The sequence below is a fragment of the Xylocopa sonorina genome, chromosome 13 (genome assembly GCF_050948175.1).
Source record: "Xylocopa sonorina isolate GNS202 chromosome 13, iyXylSono1_principal, whole genome shotgun sequence".
Taxonomy (NCBI): Eukaryota; Metazoa; Arthropoda; class Insecta; order Hymenoptera; family Apidae; genus Xylocopa; species Xylocopa sonorina.
Genome location: NC_135205.1, coordinates 1,384,580 through 1,406,764, shown reverse-complemented (window position 1 = coordinate 1,406,764; position 22,185 = coordinate 1,384,580). Strand labels below are relative to the sequence as shown.

The 22,185-nt window shown below is 33.0% G+C and overlaps 5 protein-coding genes across 11 annotated transcripts in view; 3 read left to right on the top strand and 2 right to left on the bottom strand.

Moving 5' to 3' along the window:
• Positions 1 to 4,250: 4,250 nt before the first annotated feature.
• On the top strand, positions 4,251 to 5,232 carry Emc5 (ER membrane protein complex subunit 5). Its single transcript, XM_076906216.1, has 3 exons — positions 4,251 to 4,424; positions 4,531 to 4,583; positions 4,660 to 5,232. Exons 1-3 carry the CDS (start codon positions 4,343 to 4,345, stop codon positions 4,846 to 4,848), a joined length of 324 nt encoding a protein of 107 aa, XP_076762331.1. The 5' UTR covers positions 4,251 to 4,342; the 3' UTR covers positions 4,849 to 5,232.
• Positions 5,062 to 6,618, bottom strand: Prosalpha4 (proteasome alpha4 subunit). The gene is made up of 6 exons (XM_076906215.1): positions 6,422 to 6,618; positions 6,087 to 6,213; positions 5,889 to 6,002; positions 5,676 to 5,809; positions 5,420 to 5,602; positions 5,062 to 5,328 (listed from the first exon to the last, which is right to left on the bottom strand). Exons 1-6 carry the CDS (start codon positions 6,521 to 6,523, stop codon positions 5,239 to 5,241), a joined length of 750 nt encoding a protein of 249 aa, XP_076762330.1. The 5' UTR covers positions 6,524 to 6,618; the 3' UTR covers positions 5,062 to 5,238.
• A 741-nt stretch (positions 6,619 to 7,359) lies between these two features.
• On the top strand, positions 7,360 to 13,004 carry LOC143430176 (glutathione hydrolase 1 proenzyme). 2 transcript variants are annotated; one of them, XM_076906203.1, is made up of 11 exons: positions 7,360 to 7,490; positions 8,812 to 8,977; positions 9,669 to 9,793; positions 9,874 to 10,013; positions 10,131 to 10,363; positions 10,448 to 10,608; positions 10,678 to 10,898; positions 11,226 to 11,421; positions 12,231 to 12,396; positions 12,490 to 12,636; positions 12,717 to 13,004. In XM_076906203.1, exons 1-11 carry the CDS (start codon positions 7,483 to 7,485, stop codon positions 12,903 to 12,905), a joined length of 1,752 nt encoding a protein of 583 aa, XP_076762318.1. In that variant the 5' UTR covers positions 7,360 to 7,482; the 3' UTR covers positions 12,906 to 13,004. The 2 variants fall into 2 exon arrangements, with proteins under 2 accessions (XP_076762318.1, XP_076762320.1); XM_076906205.1 differs by lacking the exon at positions 8,812 to 8,977 and having other exon boundaries at positions 7,416 to 7,490; positions 12,717 to 12,995.
• A 464-nt stretch (positions 13,005 to 13,468) lies between these two features.
• On the bottom strand, positions 13,469 to 18,589 carry Mus201 (rad2 superfamily protein mus201). Its single transcript, XM_076906202.1, has 10 exons — positions 18,476 to 18,589; positions 18,298 to 18,402; positions 17,368 to 17,543; positions 16,638 to 17,069; positions 16,355 to 16,571; positions 15,176 to 16,281; positions 14,984 to 15,082; positions 14,688 to 14,901; positions 14,365 to 14,601; positions 13,469 to 14,284 (listed from the first exon to the last, which is right to left on the bottom strand). The coding sequence occupies exons 2-10, from the start codon at positions 18,383 to 18,385 to the stop codon at positions 13,629 to 13,631; spliced, it is 3,225 nt and encodes a 1,074-aa protein (XP_076762317.1). The 5' UTR covers positions 18,386 to 18,402; positions 18,476 to 18,589; the 3' UTR covers positions 13,469 to 13,628.
• A 1,423-nt stretch (positions 18,590 to 20,012) lies between these two features.
• Su(h) (recombining binding protein suppressor of hairless) overlaps positions 20,013 to 22,185 on the top strand; it is a 25,609-nt gene continuing 23,436 nt past the window's right edge. For 3 of the 6 annotated variants that reach the window (XR_013102610.1, XR_013102609.1, XM_076906206.1), the window contains exon 1: positions 20,692 to 21,003. The gene's annotated coding sequence lies outside the window, so the exon portion shown is untranslated. Of the gene's footprint in view, positions 20,180 to 20,691; positions 21,004 to 21,864; positions 21,901 to 22,185 lie in introns of those variants that run through there. The other 3 variants (XM_076906207.1, XM_076906208.1, XM_076906209.1) reach the window with 3 other exon arrangements.

Genomic DNA, 22,185 nt, shown 5'->3' with positions numbered 1-22,185 from the left:
TTGTCAACAATGGAATGACCAATTAAACAATTTTAACTGTATATATTTTTCGTAGTCTCATACAATTTCAGTTATTTATATATGGTTTCCACCATTTGGTTTTATGAACGAATCAGTTTTTCAAATACACGTTTTCGAATGATTCAACTAAAAATCGATTCTTTGCAAAACTCAATCCTCATGAATTGGATTAAGAATCGATTTAAGAATCGGACATCCCTACTAAATATTATCTGCTAGAGATGGTATACAAAATCAGTATCAACGACTTATCCCAGTGATTGTGGAATTGTGATCACAATTGCGATTTGATTTAATTCGCGAATCTGTTCGTGATTTTATCTTAAGTGATTTTGTTCATCATGATTGCAATTATTCGGCTTAATTGAATCATTTTGAACAAAATACTTGGTAAAACTCCTATTTAAGGAATCCAGCCCCAGTGATCATGATTCTAATCAAAAATTTTAACCACTCCGGTTGTTATTTACCCAAAAGTTATGTTGTATATATATATATATATATATTACAACATAATATTGTCAGTACTATTCTCGTACTAGAATGTATACATTAATAATTTATGTCCTTATTTGAGTAAAATAATAATAATGTATCATCTACATTTAGGTCAGGTTATATTATACGAAAGTAGAGCTTCACTAGAAGTTTTAGAAGTTGATGCATGTGTAATGCGACCACTAGATGGCTAGGCAGTGTTTTCATTCCAACTCTAGGTTCTAGCTACTTATTCCATATGCCAAGAATTATTACGGAAACGGGCAGTGATCATATCAAGATAATGAAATAGAATATTATTACAGCATCAAGGTAATCTCATAATCAAAGTATCAGGAGATAGGAAAAAAAGTGCTCAATTTTGTTCGACTTTAGCATATACAAGAACCTACTTAGTAGGAATCTACTTTAATTGATTCTACCACCGGCGAGGTATATGGATAGTGTGACGTCAGACGACCGTCGTTTGATAATATAGAATAAGATAAGACCCATAGAACAAGGTAATACCATAAAATAAGACAAGACGACAGAACAATTCATAGACATTCGATGCCATGTCAAGCCGTAACAAAAAACTTACCGATAACCAAATGATCATAAACAAATCTCTGTGGGAATGAAACAAATCGCTTCCGCTCACACCAATTAGCCATAACATCACTGCCGTTATCGTATTATTAGGTCTTTAGTAAAATTATTACTATATCTTACTATATCTAGCGTTAGACGTAAATCTAATTATATTCCCATTGTATTAATTGTGGAACAGTGTCTTCGACTAATTCTTATAATTTCGACTGTCACACGTACTTCACAGATCGGAGATTCCAAAAGTACAGACACAGTTACATGGAATTCGACGAGTAACATCCGTTTCATGCTAGAAATGCAAGCACAATTGTATGAACATCGAAGTGTTTGATTCGCTTCTTTAATTTAAATGTTAAATGAATCAAAGACAACACACCGGGAGAAACTACCAGTCACGTAAAGTGGTACGTGCACACCCACGTACAACAGCCGACTCTTTTCAATAGTCGTCTCCATTGACATAGATAATTCATACGCGTGGAAGCTGATTCTCGTTGGCGTACTGAACACAAACAATTCCTCTAGCCTTCTGTACCCACCAATTCATCCTGTCCTCTGCCCTACGCCTATCCGCTGATCTTCTTACTTTGCGTCTGAATAAACCTCTAAAGTCTCTCAATAAGTGTTGTATTCGATTCCCCCGGAACTATCTGAACTGAAATACAACACTATATGCTAGGACTAAAAAATCGGTGGCAGTGGTGGAATAATTCAAGTTCTGCGGTAATTTGTCTCAACGGGCGCATTTATCTACGCTAAGATGACAAGAACCAACGGCACGGTATTCAACTAGAGATCGAGAATTTCACCCCTTTTTCCCCCAACAATTCACTAACTTCCTAACAATCCAATCCGTAGCAACGAAAACGAAGGGAAGGTCATCGGGGAGGCAAAAATTTAGACAAATAGAAGTTATGAGCTTTCGCACATGTCACCGACAAGGAAGCTGAAGGAGTCGTTTGCCATCAACCTGTATACGAGTCTTTATTGTCAGAAATCGTCGACTTAATATCGATAAGGGACAATAAAAGTATCGCGAATAACAGTCGCAGAGCTTAAGTATAATCAAGCGTATGTAATACAGGCGATTGACCTAAGAAATTGGAAACGACCTAAAGACGTGGAAGGGACGTCGTTATCCAGAACTTTTTAAATTACCACCAATTAAATCACGTACTGAGACGTACCAGTGGACCACTCCTCTTATAGCACTTCGCGTTCCGTGTTCTGAATTACCGTGCAAACAAACTACAGCTTTTCTTTTATCCTCTATACTTCAGAACGGAAAAAAATGTGAACAGGCTATTTCTATTGTCTAACGTTACAGCTCAACATCTTGATGTTTCTGAATCCTAAGTTCCGTCTGTATTCCACGACGACTACTGTACTCCAGAGTGGCTCCTTCGTCAGGATGATACGGGGTCTTCCGCGAGATTTTCTGTATATGTGGTGTTAAGTACTAGATATACAGTACCGGTGGAGAGGATGGTAAAGAAGAGGGAAAAGGAATCTCTTCATTTGGACGATGCGTAAATACAATCTTAGCAAACTTATAAATTATTATACGTAGTCATTTGTTTGTAAATGGGGGCTTTCTATTATTCTTTTCGTCTGCTGCTACGTTGTAATCAATAAATCAATTTAGATTTAAATTCAGGCATTTCTTAGGTTTCATAAAATTCCACTAGATGATCATTACGTTGAAGATCGAAATACGGTAAACAAATTTACCCAAGATAAAATCACAATCGATAATGAAGTTTTCTCATGACTTTGATCGTAATACTGCGATCATTGTAATAAATCATTGTTAATAATTTGTACTACTGTGAACCATTCTTTTGTCTCTCGAGAAAATTATAATACAAGAAACAATATTTTCCCAGCTATGGTACCAAATTCTATGGAATTGACCATACCGCTGGACGCTCACGACACTCTAGTATAACCACAGTATACAGTAGCGAAACTCTCTGTCGGCACCTTTGATGTCGGTGTACCATAAAATTGAGTGCGCATGCGCGACAGAAGCAACCTAATCGCAGTGCCACCTGGATTTCAATCTCACTTGCATTTTTTTACTCTCTATCTGCCCAACTTATTTTTACGTTTAGTTAATCAAAATTTAATAAAAATAATAAATGTATTATTTCTAATACACTGAAAAATAAGGAAAGAAAGCAAAAGTTGGAAAAATATAAAATACACATGTTACTATGACTATAAAAATGTAAGGATATACCCAGACAACCAGCGATTGTAGCGCCAATGGCACCGGGTGGAACTCTAAGCACTGTGCTAGCACGGTGCTGCCTCTCAGTTCTCGTAACAGCACAGGGCTAGCACTGGAGCGACACTGCGCGTCACGGCACTATCAAGGCACGGCGATATAGCACAGGGGCGACACGGCGTGCCAATGACACTATCAGCTCACCATAGTGACACGCGTGGCAGTGGCGTAGGCTAATATATACCAATGAAGAAGCTGTTTGCATAAAAATTATAAACGAATATTAAAACTGACTAAACTAAGCAATTTATTTATTTCGATTCGAAAATAGATACACTGACACGAAAGAAAGATAGAAAAACTTCTTTTTATTATTTTCTATAAACTATAACTTAATACAGCGATTTTTTCAGAAAAGTCGTTAATTACTTTATCGTAAATTATCGTAATTACTTTATCGTATATATATATATATACGAACCAAAATATTAATTAAATGTTTATTAATTTTTTTATTTATTATATTATAGATTGTTTGCAGAACTCACACGGGTCAGTTGAAATTTTCAAATGAATAACTTAGTGATACATGTGTCATAGATTGCCGAGTGGTAAACTAAACATCTAACAATTAAATACGTACATTTGTATCTTATTTTAATCAGTAGATGGCGTTCGTAAGAGCGCTACGCTCTTATTTTGCCCAATGGAAAACAATTTTCCTTTTCATATCTGGTCACTTTTAATACATTCTATCGTTCATTACATTAACTATTTTTCTCTCTATATTCTCATATCTTGTACTTTATCTCATAGCACTTTTTGTAAGCGTACATAATGGTAAATATATATTTTCATTTTGCACCTATAGTCTCAGTTGGGTCACTATAATTATACATGAAAACAGGCCTTGTTTACTACAGTTACGATGCAGATGACAAGAATTACTCGAAGCCATTAAATTACCGTAAACAATCTGCAGTTTGTGATAACATTAAAATGCCAGCAACGACGCTACATAAGTTTATAACGTTCGTAGGACTGATGTCGATATTGCATACAGCATACTCAGCTGCTCAACGTACGTATTGCCTCTATGCTTGGAATCTTATCAGTGTCAGTTAAATATTTGATAGGTTAAGTTGTCAGCATCTTTTTCAACTGTCTTTGTAAAATGAAATTTTCAGATCGTTCGTATTTACGAATAACAGAACAAGAATTCATTACCTTGCCAATTGATGTGAGTAATAATTACTAGCGCTCAGAATTGTCGAATACATAAAAAGGACGCAGTTGGTGACATGTTTTCATTACAGATTTTGATACAAGGTATTATAAGCTTGTTTATGGTTATGTATGGAGTACTGTATATTGCGGGAGATTTTAAGGAAATTCGAGCAGTAGTCGATTTAGAAAATAAATCTTGGGAAACATTGAGAAATCTTCCATCGTTTCAAATATTCAATCATCGTGGAAGATCTTTATCTCCCCAATATGCGCAATAAAAAAGGTTTTTGTTTTATTACTAGTTTTTAAATATAAATAAATAAATAAATAAATAAATAAATATATATATATATATATATGCCTAAAAAGTAATGAATTTCATTGTATGTAAAATGGTGCCATTTAATTTAAATGCTGATTCAATGATTTTAGTTTTATTAGATGTAACATACATGGGAATATATAATTGTAATTTAATACAGTAATGATACGACTTTTAAATCATGTATTTAAAAACACACATGTACATATGGTTTCTATAGACATAACAATAAAGTACAAATAAAAAGAATATTAGGATTTGGTTTCCTTTTATATCTATGTGTTTTATATTTATTTTGTGTAAAAAGCTGATGAATGAATAATAAAATTGTAACTTCATGTAGGCATCACTTCTTTTGCTTTTTCTTTTCAGCTTCTGCTTCTTTTTCTCTTTCAATTTCAGTAACATATTCTCCAATCGTGTCTGAATCCAACATCTGCGCAATGAAAGAAATATTTGGAACTAATTTGTTTAAAGAATGATATTTATACATTTAGTTTCTCGTAAGTATATTGTAACACTTATACCTGTAAAGGTTGACCACGTCGCATTACTGCGATTTCTAAATTTTTTCGCCCTGATTGTACTACTTCTAACAAAGCTCTGATGGCTAATTTTATAGTTCCTTTCTCTGTTGCTACTTCCTCCGGTGTATAATACTTTTGCAAAAATTCATGAACTGTTTTAGCATTCCGACCTGTTGCGTTTGCCTTTAAAAAAAGAAATATCTTGTTTTCTGTTCTCTTTTACAATTAATATATCATCTATGTACAAAGTGTATACCTTCCACTCGTAATAAATGCCTGAAGGCTCTGTTTGATATAAATGCGGAACACCGTCATAATCAAATCCAGCTAAAAGACACGATATTCCAAAAGGTCTTCTCCCATTACTTTGTGTATATTTTTGTTTCAAGCCTGAAAGCAATTATCAACCGCATTCTTTTTATAAGTACACATTTCTTCAACTCTGAATTAACGAAATCTATTTACTTACCCGCGATATATCTTGTTATGTATTCTAACGTAACTGGATCTTCCACTGTTAATCTATGACTTTGACATTCTATTTGCGCATTATGAATTAATACCCTTGCGTCCGCTGTCAATCCTTAGAAAGAAGAAAGATAAAACACGTTGGAATATACTATATTTGCAAAGTACATCTGTTGGTAGTATTTATTTATAATGAAACCTGCGAATGCCATGACAACGTGATCATCTAAGAGGCATATCTTTCGAACTGTCCGTTCCTCTTGAAGTTTTGCGATAGACTTCTTTTCAACTCCTAAAACTACAACATCATTGCCACGAACGCCAACCTGTAATAAATCAAGTTTATTAATTTTAAAATGTTATTCCAGAACGATAAATTGTAAAATGTAAAAATTGTTTCAACTTTGTAGCTGTTTATTATTTGAATATAGCTAGATTTTGTTCTATAAAATTTGTTTGATGCAAAAAGTACACGGAAAGCGGTGTAATTTTGCAGGGAACATAAAAGAGGTTAGATTCTACATTTGATCGTACCGCAGAAGAACCCTTCCTAACAGCTTCTTGTGCATATTCTACTTGAAGTAAATGGCCATCCGGTGAAAATACCGTAATAGCTCTGTCGTATCTTGCTGTCATTGCTTCAAATTTTGAAAAGGATACACCTCGCACTTGTCTAACTCGGAAAATGACTTCGCCGTTTTTCAAAATGATCGCTACTCATCCAACGAATTGATTCCACTCCATACCGGTAGAGGGTAACATCTAACGCGTCTCTCTTTACTTTATGTCTGATCAAATGTGCCTCTCCGTTTCCTGTATTCTATTCTATCACGTACTATTTATTTTTACAAAGTATTAAATATTAACAAACGTTTATTACTTTCTTGTTTTTTATATCTTTAATCGGAATGTGTTAATACAGTTTCTATTTCATAAAAATAACGTATCGTATTGCATTTCATTCGCTAGAGTTTTCAGATTTCAAAAACTTGTATCTATGTTCTGAAATAAATTTTTTTACTAGTTTCCCTTCAACACAAAAGGTATAACAAATAACTTTTGCATAAGCAGGTATATATATATATATATTTCGACGATGCGTAACGTTTTATAAATTCTATTAACGTAAAAGGTTTCGCCTTGAAGAAACGATCCTGTGCTCGAAGGTATTGTAGAGAAAGTGCACATGGTGTATCAGATGAAGTACGTTGACTAGACAGAATTAAAGAAGATAAATATACACGTGCTCGCAAGTAATTTAAAGATAACAATAAAGATGAAATCTCGTAAAGATACATTTAAGGTATGACGCGACGATACTAATGCGTCGTGATATTCTTTCGCGTCATAAAAGAAGATACGACGGATTAGGTGTGAATCGGTGAATTTTTCAGATAATGGAATCGGGTATTGTTTTAAAGATAAACGAAATCGTAGAGGTATTTAATATTGTGACCACTACTACCACTATAAAAAAGTGGTGGGGATGAATAAATAGAATCTACATTATAGCTTAGTATAAAAGGCAACCATCGGCTTGGTGAAACGTTTAGTCAAGGCTGAGCGCTCTTTTGTACCGTGTTTGCGCACGCAACATGATCGGGTTGGTAAAAAACCTTTTACTTCTTCTTACATTTCGTCCAACGTTTCTAACGATTTTCTATATATATATATAGAATATATATATATATATATATATATATATATATATATATATATATATATATATATATATTCTTTTTTTCCTTTTACAATCATCAAAGTTTTTATACTTCTGCCGCTTCGAAGCGGTATCGGAATTTCGTTATTCCTACGAACATTGAATGGTGTTTAATGCTAAAGTGTTACAGTGCAAGACAGTGCAATTGAATAGTGGTTCGATAGATTTATGTAGACTATTTTTAAACGTTATTCGTATTATATATATATTTGTCTCATGGTTCACGTTAAGATCGAGAGTCCGATTAATCGGTCGAGAATTACAACATCGACTACAGCTGCATCCTTTACGGCTGATAGTATTACATAAAATGCATATGTTTCGCAATGCATTGCACCTCAATATGCTTATGCTTATGCGTCGAATAACGGAATAGAAAATTCATACAAAATGTATCAATTACATTTTATATCGAACCTCTGTCGAATGCCATTTCATAATAATTAATTTGTCATTTTTAAATGTCCTATTGTCCTAAATGTCTCTAAAAATATGAAAAAAAGCCAAGCTCACGAGTGATAGATATTTTCGTGTTGGTGAAGTCAATATAATCGTTCAAAGTCATTAAAATACTCATAAACGAATACTTTTTTAAAGTATGTGTAAATATTACAGTACCGCTCCTTTCAAAATATATATAGGTATACGCAGTCACCGATAGTATATTTGATAACACAGAGTAAAATAGATAAGGTTAATTCACAAGCTTTAACCTGAATTATTGCGATATTAAATTCACGATTAACGAATATAATTACGCATTTTATTGTACTTACTCTATTGTAATTTTAAATATTTTTTATATGGACACGAATATAGGTGTATAGAAGAATACAAAATCGTTTGATCAAACGATTGCAAGGTAGACAAAATAACGCTTACGTACGATCTTAAAGATGTTTATATTACGTGAAATAATTTATCAATCAGATACGCAATATACGCGACGCGTATAATAAAAATAATAGTGCAATTTCAGGTTACACGGTCACAATTGAAATAATCAGGCATGAATACCGTTGAAGTAGCGGTCGTCTATTTTTGTTTCCACTCGTATAAATGAAAAGATAATCGCGATCAGTTTCCGTCGAGACGCGAAAAAATGCGTGATTATCTCCGTTAAGAATAATAAACATGTTGTTATCGAAATACTTTCCCAGCAAACCATTTTGGTCGATTAATACGGCAATTTTTTTCCGCGCAGACTAAACAAGAAGAAAATTCTAATATCTGGGGTGAGCATCGCTATAGTTTTAGCTGTGGTCTTGGCGATAATAATTGTTTTACTCGTTAACAATTCAGAAAACGAGACCAACTCGTCGCAGTATGGCCCGGATAGTGAGTCGTCCAGCTCCGGAGTCTACGCAAATGTAAGATATGATATTCCCATAAGATAAGGATCTCATGTTTAAAATGAAAAACTCGAAAGCGATGCAATAGCGATGCAATGTGATCCAGTGTAAATAATATTTAGTGGACATATAGCAAATACATGGTCAAGAATAATAACTTGATAACTGGTCATTTTCGGATCTAATAACCTAACAAATTATTAAAATGTTTTTCATTTGCAAGCCATTCAATTCTAATTCCTAAATACGAATTACTTGGAAACCACTCGTTGTAGCGAAAAAATAGTTGAGAAAGAAATTTATTGGTTTCAGAGGGAACGTAGTTTGGTGTAATTAGTTTTACTCTAAATGTTTACTCTAAATTTGCCTGTGTACGAGTAAAAATTATATAATATTGAAATAATATTCTATTACGTCGTTTCAGTATAGTAAATATTTGTGCTATATGGTATCTTCCGTATTTCTTACAAATTTTGATTACGTCGAGTGAGAAAAAAAGAATAAAAACACCGAGAAAGAAATGACAAAAAGCAGGATTGTCCGAGGAAAATTGAAATAGGTCGAATCCATACGCTTGTACGATATTTAGTTGCCAATCGAACCAAGTGTGTACAGAATGAACGCAGAATGGACTAACGTCGTACTTCTATCTATAGAATTTGTGTCCGTTTACTTGTGATTTAAAGAATTGGATCTATTTGCTTGAAAGGCTGCAGTGTCCACGAACGGTCAAGAATGCGCTCAGATCGGTTCCGATATACTGGCAAAAGGGGGCTCGGCCGTCGATGCGGCTATAGCTGCGCTTTTATGCGAAGGAGTTGCTTCTTTGCACAGGTATGTTAATTGCGCACGTGCTACGGTTTTTACGTGCACGAAATTTCATTTGATGTTTCACGGTTTTCTTTGCACGGAAGCATGGGACTTGGCGGCGGATTTCTAATGACCATCTGGGACGCGTCTACTAAAACTGCCCATTACCTGGATGCTCGCGAGACCGCACCCTCCGGTGCGCATAAAGACATGTTTCATGGCAATCCCGATTTGGCTACATACGGTAAAATATTTCATTAATCTGGTGTATTAATAATAATAATAATAATAATAATAATAATAATAATAATAATAATAATAGTAAATATATAATACTAATTCGATCGCATAATTATGTAAGGTGGTCTGGCGGTTGCTATACCAGGGGAACTTCTTGGATATCAAGAAGCTCACAACAAGTACGGGAAACTGCCATGGTCCGAACTGTTTAAGCCTACTATTTCTTTGTGTCAAAGCGGATCTTATGTGACGGATTACTTAGCCGCGCATTTGCGATCGAAAGAATCGCTGATAAGGGCAGAAGAGTCATTGGCCGAAATTCTCATAAACCCCGTTACTAATACGACGTGGAAGGTGAATATGCATGCATATATTTATTACTCCCATCTTTGTCTGTTAAATAAAATATCGATGAAAATAGGATTACGTTTCCTACAGAAAGGCGATAAGATAAAGCGGCCACAATTGGCAAAGACGTTAAAATTGATCGCCGAAAGAGGATCGGGAATATTTTACAATGGGAGTATGGGTGATGATCTAGTCAAAGAAATAAAACAATTCAATGGCATCATCGAAAAGGAGGATTTGCAGAATTATGCGTTAGTTTGAAGCCTTATGCGTAATGAGACCAAAAGTATCGGAAAATAACGACGATATATTTGTTACAGAGTAAAGTGGTCGATACCGATTAATACAACGATCGGAGATTTAACAGTGTACAGTACACCTCCACCGGGTTCGGGGGCGGTCTTAGCTTTTATTTTGAACGTTCTTTACGGTATGGTGCCCAAATCGGACGAAAATATTATGTGGCAAACTATAATCGAGACATTTAAATGGGCATATGCTCGAAGAACAGAATTAGGTGATCCTGATTACACCAACATTAGTGAGTCGACAATTTGTCATATCGTATAGTCACGCACGATAATTGCACGCAATAAGAAACACTTCTGTCTGGTTTTTATGATAAACCGATTAATCTCTACCTGAAAATGTAATACTTCAGATATAAGTGAATGCGATAAGCATAATTTTAAAATCACTTCCATCCTCATCGTTTCGCATGATTCGTATCATAATCGATCAATCGATTCTTATGTTTCTTTATAAATTTCATTTAATTCGATCTCTTAAGGAAAGTGTTATCGTTGTACCATTAAGAGATCCATCATTCACGTAACGATCGATTGTAACGTGTAATTTTTATTTCCAGCTTCGGTGCTTGCTAATTTGACATCCGCCGATTATGCCAATAAGATCAAGAAACAAATCAAATTCAATGAAACGAGCAACGATCCGAAATTTTACGGCGCTGTTACGGCTACACCGGACGATTCAGGAACATCTCACGTTTCTGTTTTGGCTCCCGATGGATCGGCCGTATCGGTCACATCCACCATAAATCAAGTGTACGTGTTATTTATATGTGATAATCTAGAAGCATAACAATTTTTCCTCTTATACGAAACTGAGAACTGTAATGCAGAGAAAACAATTTTTAATTCCAAGATTACGCCACAAAACTACATTAGTTTTTTTTAACAATCACGTTATACACTGATGATAAACAATTAACAAATGAAAAAGTATTCCTCTACCGACTAATTCTACGCACAGATAGGCTTTTATCTATCGATCACCCACTGTGTAGGTATTTGAAAATTCCTATCATTACACAGCGGTCTGGAGAGCTCAAAAAAAATGACTATTCAATTTTTTATCGGATCATTCTGAAACTGGATAATTAAGATTATTTAAAATTGCTGACAACAAATCTGAATCTAAAACTTTTTTGAATATTATACGCCATACTGTTTTGGAAAGCAATAATTTGTAGCTATAATAAATATTTAGCAACAAGAATTTGAAATTTACATCTTCTTGTTTATTAGCAATTCTATAAGCTTTCGTGTAAAACAAGTGGAACATCAATCACTTCTCATCTTGTTACAAAATTATCTAAAATAAATAATATTTTCGGTATTGAAGATTCGAAAGTTATGAATTAAAATATTAAACTTCGAAAATTACACTTTTGCTACTACTTCAAGGTATATTTATATTTATCGTTATGCATTAAGTGAACAGTTCATTTCTATAATTCTCTTACCATGTTATAAGTGGAATTTCCACTTACTCTAATACAAACGTCCGTGTTATGCAAAGTATTAAATTATTCGTTGTATGTATGTTCTAATTTTGCATTCCATTCTTGCAGTTTCGGTGCAATGATACGTTCCAAATCAACTGGGATAATATTCAACGATGAGATGGACGATTTTAGTTCTCCTAATATAACTAATGCATTCGAATTAGAAGCCTCACCAGCGAATTACATCTATCCAGGGAAAAGGCCTATGAGTTCTATGAGCCCGACGATTGTTGTAAGCATAATACAACTTTCAAGCGAAGAACTACTGCTATCGTTCTAAATTACGTATGATATAAACTTGTATAATTTGTTTTTTCTATCAAAGGTGGATAAAAATGGAGACGTTCGTTTAGTAATCGGTGCTGCGGGTGGCACAAAAATCACCACTGCTGTCGCAACAGCAATGATATTAAATCTTTGGTCAGGTCATAACATAAAACAAGCTATCGATATGCTTAGAATACATCATCAGGTAAAGTGAAACGACGTGTCTACCCAACGGTATACTTATATACATATTCAAACACTAATAAAAGCTTTTCTAAATTACAGTTAATACCGATGACTGTTTATAATGAAAAAGGATTTTCACCTGATGTACTAAGCTATTTATCTCGTATTGGACACGACGTTAAAACTTATTCAGGAATTGGAAGCGCTATCACGGCTGTGTCGAAAGAAAACGGGCAGATATTTGCTAGCTCAGATTTTCGCAGAGAAGGAAAAACTGCCGGGTTTTAAGCGTCGTATTTACTATTTATTCGTGTCAATGAAATAAGGAACTAGTACCAGCGTAATATCTTTCGCGTCTTCAATACCTCAAAAGTATTACTAAACTAGATACGTAATAGCGCACAAATCTTAATAAGAAAGAAAACACAAGGCGATATAGTACGAAAGTATGTAAATAAGTTTTGAACCGAGATAGACAGAATTTTAACTATAATAGTTTTAATTAATGAATAAAGTTACTTTAAATTAATATTGGTATGCTTTAGAAAACTTTAAATAACCTCGATTGACTCTATCCAATGATCATAGCTAATGGAGGTTGTTGTCAATTGTCGCTAAGGTAACCATTGATCATTCTATAAAGTTAAACTTATTCAAAGTTTTATTAAAGTAAATTTATTCAATATTTTATTCAGTTACTTTTATTTTTAGTTAGTTCTTGATGGTTAATGCACAATTTTACCAATCATATCATTAGTTTTTATTGTTACTTTATTATTAAGGTCAGAGGACTTGCATTTCATGTATCTGTAATGCGATGTTACGTTTTACGTTTTTAAAACATGTAACAATTGCTATGTAAAAAATACTTTATTTTTAACAAATTTACAGACTTTGGTCTAATTTAATTCTCAGTACAAATACTGTTCTTACGTGCCCTTAATAAATGTATATTTCAGCAGTATATATGCCGTACACTTTTTTATATTTATTATTTTTTATTGAATTAAACTATGAATTATCGCTATCACTTTCTGAAAGTTCAGCTTCTTGTTTTACTTTTCGTACGCAACGTTTTACTTTTTTCGTCTTGTATAATCCTTGTTTCGATTTTCGAAGTACCTCGATCGCGTGTAGTTTGTTCTTCAAGGTATTTAGTTTATCTTTTTCTCTTTGTGGTATATATTCTTTGGTATTTTTCTCAGCCAAGGAGGCCACATTAAGAATTTTTGGCTTAGAATGGTCAGTTTGCGTTTGTTCATTATTTGGTTTTCTTTTTTCCTTTCGTTGCGCGATAGAAGATTTGCCCTTTTTCGTTGTCTGTCGCACACTTTCTATACATGTAGAATCTTCTTCGGTAGAATCTTCGGTCGGTTTATTTAATTGTTGCAAAGCCTTCTGAACTCGTTTACTCAAGTTCACTTCGATTGATTTTGGAACGGTTTGTAATTTAAAATACGTACTTATTTTACTTTGAATTTGTTTCTCCTCTAATCTTTTTAGAACTGGTATCATAATTTCGTTGTACTTATTTTTATCCCATCCAAATTTCTTTTTTGTATAATCTGCTAAAAGTATGGTGTTAGGTTTACCCCAACTGAAGGTTTCTCTTGATTCATCTACTTTTGGGAAAAGATACGCTTGCACTACGGCTTGGCTGGGAAAGCCTGTACATAAATGCATTATAATAATGTATTTTGCAAGCTACATGTAAGGATAAAAGAAATTATGTATTAGATACGTATACCTTTTTGAATCTGTAAGTTTTGCAATTTGTTTCTTAACGCTGTTTTTCCTGGCCCTGCGACTCTACCAGTTTCAATCCAAGAACAAAAATTTGTTAAACCTTGCAACAAATCATCACCTTGCGAAGGAAATGCTGCTAGTATTTCTAACGCAGTAACCGGACCAATGCCAGTTAAACCTGTTGTATAGTCGCTACCGACTAAGAGCGCGAGTCGTATCAATTCGTTTCGCGTTAACTCTAAAAAAAATGTATATTGTTCACTAATTTGAATTCTTACGTGTGTATATTGAGAATAGATTGGGAAAAATTAACGATAGCCTTACTAAAATGATGGTGTATATCGCAAGAACGGAACTCTAAAACTTTTTTATTGTTATCGAAAAAATTTTTATAAACGCATTGTCCTCCGAACAACCAAATATCAGAATCGTCAGTAATTGTACCATCGGTGAGATGAATCTGTTCCAAGTATGCACACTGCGCTTCCGCTTCCATGGGTGCTACTATATACGGTATTCCGAATAATTGTAACAATTCCTATAGGTAGATAATTTCATTAATATTATGTTGAAAAAATAACAGCGTTCTTTAGGGTTTCATTAAATTTACACGATTATACCTGAGCTTCGATTCGTATTTGATCAGAAATGTCGATTCCTTGTCTTTCTAATTTACCAATGTTTACCATTAATTCGTTTTGCCTCTCCTCTAGTTGTGCCTGAAATTCGAGTATACTATTGGGAGGATATTTTACTTGTGCATGTAAGTGTATGTATGTATGGTACATGCATCTAATCTGATATTTACTTACCTTTAAGTATAGCAATTCATCTTCGTCTGTAGGTATGGAGCTTATTGACATTCTATCTCTTGTACTGTTTTCGATATTTCCAGCTTCTGCATTATCTTTCACTAAAGAAATGGCTTCATATTCAGTGTTATTTTTGTCTTCCACTTGAATTTCTTCCAAGTTTGAATTCGTGCACGCACTGCTCAGATCAATTTCTGCACTGAGTGATGATGATTTTGCAATCATTTCCTCTGCAGCTATCTTATTTCGTAACATTATTCCGTCAAATTTAACCGCGGACAGCGATTGTTTGGACAATTCTGCTTGTGAATGTACCTCTGTATTTAATTCGCTATTGGGCACTTCAAACACATCAGCAAATATATCATCTTCTATTTTTTCATCGGTAGTTTTAAATGTTATCTGTATATTTTGTTGTAGAATGCATTTATTAACGTTAATATCCATGTTTGATATCGGTGCGTCTTCTATTTCTATGAAATCACCTGATTCTGAGTCTGTTGAAGTAATTACTGTTGCACTTTCCGTTTCAGCTTGCGCTTTATTCGAAATATTCGCAATTCCAAGAGGTGATACATTAACATTTCTTTCACTGTTTAGCTTGAAAAATTCCGTTTTTGATGCATTATCATCGGGTAGTGAAATTAAATGATGTGTGTCCGATAAATCGCTTTTATTATCACAGTGTTGTGTTTCAAACGAATCGGATCGTTGCTCTATTTTCGAGAAATTCTCGGTATCTTCATAGGTCACTTTGTTCTTTTCATTAAGAACAGTAAGTATTTGTTTCTCCGTTAATCCACTATATTCTAACATGTACGCTCGTGCAGGATTCACAATATTCTTTTCTAAACATTTTTTTGACCGCAACTCATTCAATTCTGTTTCCGAATCACTACTTGTTTCCTTTATAAATTTAAAGTCATTCACAGTTGCTGCTTCATAATCGCTGTCATAATCATCACTAAGTTCATATTCATTTATATCATCAACGATTGGTATGTCTTTACTAGGTCCTGCTACAGTTTCATCTGTTTCACTCTTATCGTCTTGTATATTTTCACCGTTTAAGCTGGGATTATTGCTCTTAATATATGTATTTTTATCTAAAACATAAAACTTGCTAAGATAATAACAGAGCAATCAGTTTCGAGTCGACGATAAACAAATGTTACATACCGCTGATGTAAAGTAATCTAGTTGTATTATCTGCAGCAATACGATAAGTATAATTTTGAATGTCTGTAGTTACACCTTGTTCCTTTAGTAGTTTATCCAACTCGTCTAAGGTAAGTGTCTTGCCTCCCATCTCTTTTTCCGCACATTCCAAATATTTTTGAATTAATCTACGTTTTAACAAGCGTTTCATTTGAAAACCAGAAAATTCATTTGATTCCTAGATAATAAAATACTTTGTTATTGGATAAGCGAAACACGCGAATTTTTCAAATTTACTATGTACCTCGGGCATCTCGTGTAAACGACCCCATGAACTTTGCTTCCTTGTTTCCTTTAGATCAGTTAGAATGTTATAACGCACATCAGCTGGTAAAGCTTTAAATTCAGCGCAATTCACATCCACATTATGAATATTTCCAATCCATTTTGTTTGTTTTTGTTGATTTAGTTCAACAGATGAATCAGAATTGTATTCATCGTTAATACATAAATCTGTCTTGCTTGTGCTTGGCAAATCTGGTAATTTAAACATATCATCTACAGTTTGTTTAGTTTGCAGATTTACAACTATTTCAGAAGAACCTTTTGCAGTGTTGTCTCTCTCTGTATTAAGAACTTTTTTTACCGTAGAATGTTTTATTAAGTTATTTATTAATTCTGCCTTCATCTGCTGGGCTTTATTCTTGGCCATAGATTTCTGCTTCCTGCGTGAAGCCTGTGAACACAAAAGAATAAGAACGTCTCTTCTCACTACCTGGTTCCCACAGCAAACTAATTATGTGCAGACAATATTATAATCAAGATAAAAGTACAGTTTCATTTAATACACACGTGCATAATATACTTAATATTAGTTAAGATACACAATAGCTACTTCTGTAAAAATTAAAAGAAGTAAAATCTATTGATTTACATATTATAATGAGATCTTAATTGATATTTTTACTATATAATACAGATATTCGAAGGGTTTGTATCTTCAAACATATAAGCTGAATAAAAAATATATTTACAATTGTATCCTTTTTAAGCATGGGCACACCGCCATCAAATACAAAAACTGGTTTAATTTTATAGTATAAAAGCTTGCATATTCTGTGGAATAAACCAATGAGATGGGCATTAGGTTTAGGATTACCAAAGCGATCCTGGTATCCTTGCAATACTTGATGTATCCAAATTGATATATCTATAATATAAAATTACAAAACTATATTATTTAGAACAATCTAATTAATTGTAGATATGTTCCAGACATACAATCATGAATATAGTACATATTCAATGGTGTAAAAAGTTCTTAGAAGTTCTTTATTGAATACAATGGAATCAAAAATGTAGTTTTTACAAACATTATAACAAATAAGTTTGAAAATTTACTAAAATTAGCCTAAATATTCAACATATACAATGATCTTTACTTTTATCCAGATAACACTCTCAAACGTAAAGTTTGCGATTTTCACTATTGGCTCCTTTATAATTATATTACCCTTGTGATCTAAGATCTGAACCCTATTGCATACATTTTGACTAATGTGAAAAACAGATTAGATAATGATTATAATGGAAATGGATTTTGAAGCTTACAAAAATCAGTGATTAGTCGAAATGTCCTAAAATTATATAAAAAGAAAATGATGTAATTTATCAGATTGAAAAATATTATAAAAGAAAATAATTTTATGCTAAATATTAGGTAGTTGTATAAATTTTTATTATATTTTATTATTTCCAGTTATAAATTATTATTTTCAGTAACTTTTTCATGTATTTCATAGAAACAATTTTGTTTTAATCAATGTTTTCCTTATACGTTTCGTACACGATAAGCTATAATATTAGTAAAACAGTACTTCAATAAAATTATTTAAAAGTAAACTTAAAAAGAAATTCTGAAAACTTCCTGAGACCACCGCATAACAATTAATACTGAAGTATACCAATAGCTAAAACTTTTCCTTGTAACGTTTCTAATGGCACTTGTTTCCCTGTTGCGTCAAGCAAACGCCAAAGACCATAAACACCCATTGTATATAGTAAGAAACCTGTGAAAAATATAATATAGTTTTAATAAGGTAAATGACTTTTTTAACCAAGAAATCTAATATATCAAAGTACATTTAACTAATTAATTTGTGATGTGTACAATTGCCTCTTTGCTATATACTTCCTTGCAGAGCAATATGGCGGAGCGACTGATCGTAAGATCAACCACTCATTGGTCCATCTTTCATTGGTCCCTTTCACCCTTCTTTTCAACCTGAGTAAAATATCTAGAGAAGATTCTTGAAAACGTAATTTTGAAACAAGAGATCATCTTAAGTGAAACAAGTATTGTGATACATCTGTACATTACTGTTCATTATTTTAAGAAATTAATCATTATTTAAGCAAAATATTATAAAAATGGATATAATTAAAAATTTTGATAGACCCCTTTATATCCGATTCATACTATATTATTACAGTGCTACGTTCCTGAATAAAGCACGTGGTTTTGTTGTATTTTGCTTCGCAAACAGCTTGAACGGAGAATGTATGTATTACATCACAAAATATGAAAGTACAAATGTTATAACTTTTCCTTTGTTTAATTACAACCTCTATTGCAAATATATATATTGAAAACGTAAGAGGAATGTTGGAAATATGTTTTCGTTTATGCAAAACGGTGTTACTTGCTTAAGGTAACAGTAGAAATACATAATAAATTGTTTGCCTTTTCAACAGTATATACAACTATGTAATATCTCGACGCGCTAATGCTTGGTCATACAAATATCGTGAAAACAGCTATACGAATTTATATCCTTTGTATAATGTGACATTTTTAAAATAACAATTATTTTTTCCATCATCCGATATTTTTAAGTAAAAAAAGCAAAAACGTATATTATATGCATCTCAACCGCATATATAGATTGTTAATTTATTCGAATGATGAATTCACCGATTTCCCTCATATCATTAGTTATATACATATTTTGATTTTAGTCATTATATTTGGACAAAAGAGAGACAATTATGCTTAAAAGTGAAAAATATATAATTCTACCATTCATATATTGTTCTTTATTTAAACGTTAATAAAATTTGTTCACACAAATTTAATGCATAAATAAATTATTGTGCAACAAAATTGGAATTAGTAACTTTCAATGCAATATAAACTAAAAGAGCACTAAATAATTTTTTCAATAATATTTCTTGACGATATTTGTACATATATTACATATAATATAAATGTATTTGTCACGTGTAAACGGTATAATGTACATTTTCCAGAATAATGCTTGGCACTGTTTTCCTCAATAACTTTTGATCCAACTATCAAAAACTATCTTTTCAATGAAATAAAAAAAGTAAGCTTATTCGTTAATTTGTCTATCTATACGCACTCGTCCTATATTACGCAGGCTGTCGTGTGGCCGTCGTGTGACTCGCGTACTACCACTAACATGTAACGTAATACATATACGTGAGTATGTTGAATTTATATATTTGTATGTAACTTGTCTATTTCATGCACGTGTATACACACTCGCAGACATGATGTGTGTATGTGTGTATATATATGTGTATCGTATCGTCATCATCAGAGAAGTGAAGTGAGGTAGAGGCCACCCACTCTTTCCCACAGCAGGTTTTTCCCACGCCCCCCAGGGTAACCCCAACATCCTTTTGCGGCAGCAATTCCATGGCATCTACGGGGCAGAGGAGAGTAGCTCACGTCAGGTGGGGAATAAGAGGGGAAACTGGAGGCGCTTGGGTCGACCAGGCCATTGTACAACAGTAAAACAATAGAATCTGCAGCTCAGTAACGTAACTATTGAAACCCCTTGAAATAGTGGCTCTTTAATTCAGATTTTTTACGTGTTAATAATAGTTGTCAAGACCTTTTATATGCGTAAAAATATTATATAATAGTATTTTTATTTTTTAACATAGGAACTGTAATTTCATTAATATTTCGTGTAAAATAGAAAGGAGGGAAAGGAACATCTAATTATTTTGCTTTCGTTATATGCAGAGGCAGTACCATTTCGAAACGATTTTTGTTCGCGTCGGTAGAAATAATTCGTTGAAAGAAAGTTGGAAATATTCAGGGAAACGATAATATTTCATGTCAAGGGGCCTATGAAACCCGCAGAAATACATACCTGTTAGAACTGCTTACGCGGTAGTAATAACTCTACGTCGTTGTTTCGAACTTAGTTACTCGGCGAATATCGTCGAGGTAGGTTGTAATTTTATTGGTAGATTCGTCAAAATTAGTGGCTATTATTCGATTATTTGATGAAAAAATTGACGAACTAAAGAGGGAGAGCAAAAATAGAAGGAGAAAAGAGCATATTTACAACTAAAAACGTAATTCATTTCGAAGAGTGTCTTGAAATATTGTTCACATTTTGGATTTAAAGTAGCGCGCGCACGGCTAAATCATTTTTAGGGGTTGGTAGGACTGTTCGGAAAATTCGGAAAGTGAACAGGTGTTTTTTGAATGGATTAGGGAGAATACACGACGAGGACGCAAAAGGTTTGCGAATTGTGAAGGATCGAAGAGCGGTGCGATATTTGTGAACAGCCGATTATTTAAAAGATGCATTGGGATTTATGTTTTGATTCAAGTCATTCGAGAAAATGAGGTGAGCATTCAAAACGTAACCTGTTTTTATTCGGTGTAACCTTCTCTCCACTAAAAAGCTAAATAATAACGCTGTTGTCAATGTTTTAACAGCCTTTTATTAAACGTGTTCAAGCGTAATCTTTATTCGCCAAGTATTAAAAGGTACAATCTTCAAATTAAAAAAATATATGAAAAATAATTGATATGTTCACTCGCGTTATAAAGTGTAACGCTTTAAATTAATATTTTTTTAACAAATTATGTTATAACGCGTAATGACATAACTTCTTAGAAAGGGCATAGATAGTAGGAAACATTATTTAATGAAAGATCTATTCGATCGTTTCTCTCTTGTCTTACGTCAGTCCTATTATTGATGTTAAATGTTACAAGTCATGTTGGCTAATTGAAAAGTTATAAATTTATCAAATTTCAATCATTTTTTATTGTTTATCTTGATAAAATTATAATGTAGCAACGTAAATTGTTCGTACTTTAATAACTCTATTGAATTTGACACATAAAGTTGGATCTGTAAATTTCAAATACGAAAGGATATATTTGTACTTTTATTCATGATGCATTCAATTAAAAGCTACAAGTATACGTAATACTAATGTCAGGCAATTGGCATTGCAAGTTTTAGTAGGAATTATGTACGCGTGTAATAATGTTAGAACATCATTTCGCTATTTTAACTTTATCTAATATTCAAAGAAATGCAGCCTTATAATAATATTTGCAACGTTATTTTAAAAAATTAACATTATTTGAAAATAGTATTTTACCACATAAAATTAATTGGAAGATCTTTTATGGTTACAAATAGATAAGTATAATTGTACAGACACAATGAACAAGGGTGATTTAATTCATGCAGGAAAAATGAGCTCAACTTGGTTCCCACAGTGTACACGTACGTTTCCTCTTTCCTATACTAAGCTAGTAATTCTTGGTAGCTTGTTTAAAGAAAGATACCTTGCGTTAATTATATCTTGTATCGTAAAAAACAAAATTGTTTCTCACGCTAAATGAGTAAAGTTGTACACTTTTATGCGCATATGAAGAGACTACATATATGTATATATATATATATATATATATGTATATGTATATGTATATGTATCGTTTCAGTTCTCCGCATTACATGCATTTTGCATTTTTAATAAGATAATAATTTTGAAAAAGAATTCAGTCCTGG